The 8,362-nt window shown below is 40.9% G+C and overlaps 1 protein-coding gene across 1 annotated transcript in view; it reads right to left on the bottom strand.

Moving 5' to 3' along the window:
• Positions 1–1,364, bottom strand: part of LOC103469430 (coiled-coil domain-containing protein 43) — a 5,410-nt gene extending 4,046 nt beyond the window's left edge. The window contains exon 1 of the mRNA XM_008417095.1: positions 1,293–1,364. Within this exon, the coding sequence (XP_008415317.1) occupies positions 1,293–1,364 (72 nt within the window). The remainder of the gene's footprint in view (positions 1–1,292) is intronic.
• Between the last annotated feature and the right edge of the window lie 6,998 nt (positions 1,365–8,362).

Here is an 8,362-nt window from a genome sequence, read left to right as displayed (position 1 = left end):
ATCCCTTTTACAAGTAATGCCACACATTTTAAGATAAAGTATAATAAAATTTTGACTTTTCTTTTTTTTAGTTAGTTTGTTGGGTTTTGTCATGAAAACAAATGCAAAGTTCCAAACATTTACCACTGGATAATTGGTGAAAATATAGAGTTTTATCATGCAAGCCACTATTTTTTCGTGTTGGAAAAAAACAAGCTACAAACTCCCCATGACTTGAGAATTAGAAGTAGGAAAGATGAAAGTTACTTACCAGTTCATCAACCTGMAGCCAGAACGGGTTAACTTGGGTTCGATATCATCTCCAGATCCGAGCTACAACTTCAGAGGTAAATGGGAATGAGTATAAATATCCACCAGCGCTTGTTCTCATTGCACTGCTCCAGATCACTGGAGTTTTTGAMATGTTTTCCAYAGCGGTTCTCTTTYGGGTAACTTCTGTTTGRATATCAACATACTTAACCAAATAATCTTTTGGCTGATTGCACTTACTTACTTTCTTTCATTCGTCTTACCTTATGATTAAGTGGYACCAAAGTTTCTTCCACTAAAGAAGAATTTAGTGGTATTTGTGCTATACAGCTTGACAACCATGGTTAGAGAATATGTGTAAGATGAAAGCGTAGAGTCGGAGTGGGATATGCACAGGAGAAAAATGTTCTGGCTCACATAAAAAAAAACTAAATTATTTGCATGATTTTTTAAAATGTAGTTTCAGTTTTACAGCTATAAATTAGTACAACTAATTTAATGTAATATGGCAACATGCTGTATCACATTAAASCAACCTAATGTTATAACTGAAGGTTTGTTAATGGGATCTATCAATTTCATTCAAATTATTACCTCAGTATTTTTTAGCTTGAAATCTGCTTGCTTTTTGTATTTCCTTTGATCATATCTTACTTTTTGTGCTAGGCTTTAACTCAGCTGAATTTTATTTTAAAGTATGTACTTTGTATACCAAAATTGCATTGATGTCCTTAACTGAAAGGTCTCAGAATAAACCCCAGTAATCCTGCTAAGTTTAAATATGCACAATTGCTGTTTTTTAAATAAATGTGCATAATTTCTAACTTGATTTCTCACCTTTTTGTGAAAGATAAAAAGCCTTTGCCTCGAGACGCCTTACAACATTTTAAGAGTCTCTGCAGCATTAGATGCTGGRGCATAGTTTTGTTGGAGCAGCAAAACTGCGAGGATCTCAGAAGGTAAAAAGATTAAGTTGAGTTTATGGCTCAGGGAATAATCTGGTAATTTGTAATGAAGGCTCCTATTAGTAGTTATGCCTGTACCAGGTTGAATATGCTGGCGGTGGGCTTCCCACATGTCTCTCTCAGGAGGTATTGTGCTTTCACTCTGCTCATCTAGCTTTTTACTCTAAATTGTAGGCAATTAAAATCCCACCATGTATGTGTGGGGAAAAAGGTAATGAATATGGAATACTAACTCAGAGAAATCCACAGAGACCGCTCCTTGAGTTCTGAGGATTTCTTTTGGCAAATCATTGAGAAGCACAAAGACCATTTGACGCTCCCCCCCCCTTCTTTTTCCCTCGCTTGGGCTGCATGTGACTCCCCAAATTATGGCCCAGAGGTTTTAAAAATTCAAAACCCRTTCTTTCCAGGTTTCTGAACTTGCATGACCTCTAGCAGCGAGTAGAAACTTTTTTGTCGCAAGTTTGGCACCCTGCCTGACTGACCGTGCCAGCTATCTCCACTTCTGAACAGAGCAGGAGGGTGATGGAAAGGGTGGGGGGGCTGAGAGGATGTGTCTAGACAGCCAAGTGGACGAGGACAAATATTTAGCCATGCCACTTGGGGAGGAGATCCAGGCCTCCTCTCCACACACTCTCAGCCGCAGAATCAGGCCATGTCTCCATCCTGCTCCCTCATCCCGGTTCACGCTCTGTATTCAGGGTCACGGATCTCATTTCTTAGATAATATTTCAAGCTGGTCACAGATGGGGAATTAAATTGAAAACCTGGCTTAGTATGGGGTAAAAMGGATAGATTTTTGGTGGCTTTGCAGAGACTGTGTGGAAAGAAAATGGATACTGTAGATTTAGATTCAGTTAGACAAGTTTTAAGGGTCCCTGTGAATGAATGCAGAAAACGCTGACTGAGTTATGAGCTTATTCAAAGCAGAGCAATCCTCAGAGTCATCACTTATTATCCACTTTGACATGCCCGTCACCTTATTTTTAAATGAGTTGTTATGTTTCTGTTGGCAGCTGAATGCAATTCCCCCCCCCCCCCYTTCCCACACGAAACAGCATGAATATGTTTTTTTTTGTTGTTGTTTTTATTTTTTGACAGGTGTTAACATGCAAGCTCCCCAACATTTTCTCCAAACTCGCTGCCAATCCATGCAAGGTTGGCAGCGAGGTCCCATGGATTTTTCTCCCCGCTATTTTTTTTTTTTCTTTTCCCCCGCATTTGGATAAGTCTATAATCAGATGAATTGCTGTCAGATGACTGCCTAACAAGGCCGTTCAAATCGAGGTTACTACAGACTCAAGCGAATCGGTGTGTGACGGTTTAGGGTATCACCGCATTGCCACACTGACAATTCCTGTCTATCTTGTCACCGCCCTGTTGCTGAATGCTGACAGAGGAGGAAAGTAAAAGTTGGAGGGAGAGGAGACGGAGAGCGGCGTGGTGAGGCACATGCCACCTTTTCGTTTATGCGTGCTGGTCGCTGCTGGTGCACCTGCCGATGGGCTGCATTCGCCCTGCTCTACTGGTTGCTGTCACTCACCCACACATCAGACGGCGCTGTGCAGTCCCATGCCACCTGTGTTCCTACTTTGTGTACATCATGATCTGTCTCTGCACTCTCCTGTTCTTTATTTGGTCCCTGTGGATACAGCCGCCAAAAAGAGTTCTATTTTTTTTTCTGACTGCAGAGAGGTTCACACACACACCACAGAGTGGAGTGCTCAAAAGCATTTTTTTCCCCCACCTCACCAATGATCAGTAGATACAAAAAAAAGTGATGAAACAATTAGCAGAGCCATCAGAACTTCATCAATAATGGATTACTGTTGAACAGAAAATGTCCTATGGTATTCATTTGATTATCGATTTTTTTTCAATAGTGAGTGAAACCTTTTCTTTTATTACATAATCTGTTAATTGATGTTTAGAGAATTTCTTGAGGAAACATTTTTATAGTGTTTTTGTAGGTCATGGAAAAGGATGGAAGAAGAAACCAATGTATGGAAAATTACCCATTTTTCCATCCATCCAATTGTCCTGTTCCGAACTCTTTAAAGAACTGCCAGAACTTTAACATCAACACCCAAGACTGAGAAATAATATTSTRCSAAAGAATTATTTAAAATTGAACACTGATGCACTTTGCTACTTGGAGTTTCTCTAAAGAGACAAACATTGTTCCCTTTATGGTAAAATCTTGCAAATATGCCTGTTGTGGAAAAAGGGCTGTTACCAAGCACCTTCAGGTGAAATCATTCAGTCAGGTTTATTCATATATTGTGCACCATACAGACAGCTTGTAGGACAATCAATAATGAAGCAGTTCTGGGTGAAAAGCTTCGCCAGGCAGAGACAACACATGAGTTTTATACCAAGGATAAGGAATTCAAAACAAGGGGCGAGACAGTCTGGTTCTGATGCAGCTGTAGAAAACAACTCCCAACCTCGTGTGTGTAGCCCAATCAGGTTCTTTTGGTGAGAGTTCACAAGCTTTTGATATAACATGATCAGCAGATGTTAATTATTTTCCACCACAATTTCCCTCCTTTTGACTATGAGTAAATGTGTAGTATTTACTATTAATCACACGTCAAATTTTATTCCATCCCCACTGATTACTTAAAAGAAAATTGATACAATTTTTATGGTGAGAAGTGAAAAATTATCCCATACACTTTAAGACATTACATATTCATTCAGTCACTGGAACATTATTCTGTACAATGAAACAACAACATTTATRCAAGATACGAAAAACCTACCGGCATTCATCCATTCATCCCTTTATTGTTGTTACTTCTGTTAGGTAGGAAAATGTATCCTGCAACCTCTCGTTGCCAGGGAGACAGTCCTCTATATGTTTTGTCATCTTTAAGGAAACTTTAAAAGGAGAAATTTGAAATGATGTATTTGGAAGTAAAATACCAGTGGAATACCAAAGATACACAGCTTGACACAGACAGAATTACATTAAACATATGAAATTTATAGTTCATCCTTTGTCCCGTCCTGTTCTTGTTTACTTGCTTTATTTTATAGATACACATTACAGCTGATGTTCCTATATGCAAGAACTGAAGAGAAAATWAGTGACAAGTTTCCTATAAAGTTCTCATGTACATGTTCCATAGTCATTCTCACACCAGTTAGCTATTAGGATTTTTTTTAAATTCATCAACATTCAAAGGTTTTCAAGCATTCAAGATTCAAGGTTTAGACACTTAAATCTTAAATTATTCATAGATCAAGTCATAAGGTTGTYGGTTAAGTGTTTAGTAACTTAAATGACAAAACGTTCCTTAGAAAATGTTGAGCAACTTAGCATGTGGAAAGAAAAATAATACGGAAGACCTTAAAGGACTAATGATCAGCTCCTTTTGAAACAACTCTAAGAATKATAGTCTGTTTAGAAGAAAAACATTAAAAGTGTATTTTTGTAAAGCACTAGTATGTTGTGGTGCCTTGCCATGTGTGCACCGTTAGTAAACATGGGCTCTAATAACCATGTTTATGATCTAAAAGTTTTCTGTGCYTAATCACCATCTGCACTAAGAACACAGCATGTTTGTGGCTCCCACCACTTTAAACCAACAGAAGCATTTGTGTTCCATCCATCCATCCATTTTCTTGACACCCTTRTCCCTCAGTGGGGTTGGGAGGGTTGCTGGTGCCCATCTCCAGCTAGTGTTCCGGGTGAGGGGCGGTGTCAACCTGGACAGGTCGCCAGTCTGTCGCAGGGCAACACAGAGACACACAGGACAAACAATCATGCACACACACACCTAGGGGCAATTTGGACAGGACATTAACCTAACAATCATGTTTTTGGACTGTGGGAGGAAACCGGAGTACCTGGAGAAAGCCCACACATGCACAGGGAGAACATGCAAGCTCCATGCAGAAAGACCCGAGCCGGGATTTGAACCCAGAACCTTCTAGCTGCAAGGCAACAGCTTTACCAACTGTGCCACTGTGCGGCCCGCATTTGTGTCCCGTTAATATGAAAGCATATAGGGCTTAGTCATCTCTCTGCTGTTAAGTTGTTACAGTGCGTGTCATCAGAGTCTACAACAGCAAATTACCACTTATTAGTACAAGTACCAGCGGTGACAACATTTATCAAGGAACAAATCTCGTACYATCCCTAATTGTCCCCCTCAGGGCCCACGGTTATGTGGACCGGTATCGACGGCCAGGCACTCATTAGGACATCACACTCGAGCTGACGAGTGAAGACTTAAGGGGGGGCTCRTCCATTCTGATCGGTTAATTTGATGTGAGCAGAATGACACCACGTCTGGAGTTGGGGAGGTATTTATAGTCCTGGGTGAGGACACTCAGACATCCACTGTTAGTTTGCGTGCCGCTGCTGGTGGACTTCTGATGGAGCATGCCCTCGGGGCCGGTGGCCCAACTGAGCCAGGCGCCAATGTGAATAGCTGGCAGGAATCACGGAGCAGGAGGTGGAAAAGACAGTAAAGTTTATGTCATGTTGTTTGAATACCAGAAAGTAGCTGATATTCAAGTGTATCTGTCAATCTCTCRTGGCCTGGCCTGTGAGAGTGTGCAACAAAGAGAGTGCAGGTCGGCCAAGCCATCTGAGCTTTTTTTTTTTTTTTTCTGTTTCTCCTCAACACAATGGGATCTTGTCTGATACAGATATGCTGCCTGTCTGTCACTTTTACTCTGTGATATTTTGTCTCCTTTGTCTGTGGGGCCTATACCGAGTGAGGCGGGCATGTTCACCTTCACATGAATGCCTGTTTGTGTTCCAGCCCACAGATTGTGATCTCCAGTCAGGCTGAATTGTCACTGCCGCTGCCCCTCATTCATGCTGATACCTTCCCCCTGCCACCTTCCACTTCACACTGCCAACGTCCCCGGGGGAATGACAGATAGAAATCAGAGCCTGAGCCCCGCTCTCTGCAGCTCAGGACCCGTTCAGGTTCTGCTCCCAGATGCTGTGATCTTTTAARAGGGCTTTGTGACCAAACTCTGAGCTCACAACTCCCTTTTCTCGAGCTGCATCTACCATCTTCTATCGTAATAGTGCACTATAAAGCATTTTGTTTCTTACCCAGCAGCTTACCTGCCTTCATTTTTCACACTCCTGACCGTGCAAGTAAATCATCCCGTTGCCAAATGTTGCTCTGATTGCACCTAATTTTTCATCCCTGCGAATTAAAAGGGCTTGAAGTCTACGAGTGGGGATGAGCGAGGCTAGAGAAGCGTCTCTGTTCTGCTTCCTCCTAGATACCAAAGGCCGGATTTGTGTTGTCAAAAGATAATCAGTATTTTTCACACAAACACGATAAAAAAGTAAGAGAGGGATTTACTTCCATCCTGCCTGTCAGGCAGCCCGCTGCGGAGAGGGGAATTATTTTGGCAGCAGCACTAATGTAGGGACGGTTGTTGTTTCCTAAACTGATTTCCTTAATCCTCCACTTGTTCCTCGCTTTGTAAACACGGGAGCTAGATTTTGTAATCTGGGAGGTCCCATTGATGCAGCAGCGCACATGCACACACACTTTAACAACTTGTCCCTCTAACCTCTTCTCGTCAGCCGCTGCCTTAATTAGTCAGAATTAAGACGAATGCCTGGGCCTCCCACGATCAATTGGTATCGAGCGGACCTTCGCTCGCCCCTGCCTGGGGGCCTCTCCTGGCCGGCAGATCATTTATATCAATCGCTTTTGTTTTTCTTTCCTTACACCCTTCCCAATCTTCCATCCACCAAGCGCAAGATTCAGTATATTGGATAGCGTGCAGAATTGATGGCAGGCAAAATGGCCCGGTACGTTAAGTGCTTCAGTTATACTGATGTGACACACTTAAAGAAAGCTCAAGGACACATTTACTTATGATTATGAATGTTATCATGTCTGCTTGTGTTCATTTGTAGTGAGTAGTTGAGCAAGTGCTTTCTTCTTCTTTTTCACTTACAACCAAGATAATTTTCAGTACCAAGAAATTGCTAGTCTTTTTTTAAAAAATATTTTTGCTTTATATCCTGGCAGCTCAGGCACACAGCGTGCCTGAGCTGCCATTGACTGGTAGTGTCAATGGCAGATTCACCATACCAAAGTGGGAAAGAAGGATACTACCTGGGACAACAAGATATGTTTGGTTCATATAGCAAACTGGAAGCACCACTAGTATGTAGAACTAGATTTCTTAGATGCCTGCAGTTATGTGATTGTGTCTACCTCCATATAGAATATATGGTCTATAGCTAAATTGCCCATATGGATAAAAACAATAACCTGAAACACAGACCAAGACGAGCACAGAGCATGCTGGGTCCCACTGCGGACACAGCACTCCTCAACAACCTTGAAAATAAGATAATCGGTCTAATTAAATATATTGTTTATCTCACCAGTCTAAAATGTTAAAAACAGATATTTTTTGCATCATGAAATTATGTCACAACATAACTGAAAGAGGAATTAATGAGATTTAAATAGGAAAATATCAACTTTAATTAATTAGAAATTGAAATAGTTTTAAATTAAAATTTGTTTTATTTGAACTAATCAGTGGTAGAAATAACCTATTAAAAATTATAGTTGTATCTTAATAGGAGTGGGACACAATTAAAACATTCTCCAATGGCTACTTTCACTTCCTGCCTTTTTTTCTTTTCTTTCTACAAAGTTACAGACTAAGTTCAAAGGTCAGCAGGGGACACTACAAACTGTTCACTACAGAATTAACCACTAATTATTTGTTCTTTTAAAAGTACAAACATGCCCAACTTGTCTGCATATTAAGACTGAGTCGCTTTTACCTCCTCTCCATCTCCTTGGTTAATAAAAAGAGGCATTTGCTGTTTTAATGAGTCTGTCTCACACACACACACGCACGCACACACACGCTCGTAGTATAACTTTCTATCCTCAGAAGAACTTTCCTTGACTTCCAGTCATTTTTCATTAATTTCTTCAACTCATTTCACACCTTAGTTCTAACCCTAAGCCCTAACCCTATTACAATACTTTTTCTTATGGAGTCCTAAGTCCAGCTCCCATAAGGAGAAGTCGGCCCCCACAATGTAGAACGTGTTAGGAAAATTGTCCATATAAAGTATTAAATATGAGGCCAAACACACACACACACACACACACACACACACACACACACAC

Source organism: Poecilia reticulata, linkage group LG8 (genome assembly GCF_000633615.1).
Source record: "Poecilia reticulata strain Guanapo linkage group LG8, Guppy_female_1.0+MT, whole genome shotgun sequence".
Taxonomy (NCBI): Eukaryota; Metazoa; Chordata; class Actinopteri; order Cyprinodontiformes; family Poeciliidae; genus Poecilia; species Poecilia reticulata.
Note: the sequence above shows the minus strand (reverse complement) of the source record. Positions and strands in the feature narration are given on the sequence as shown.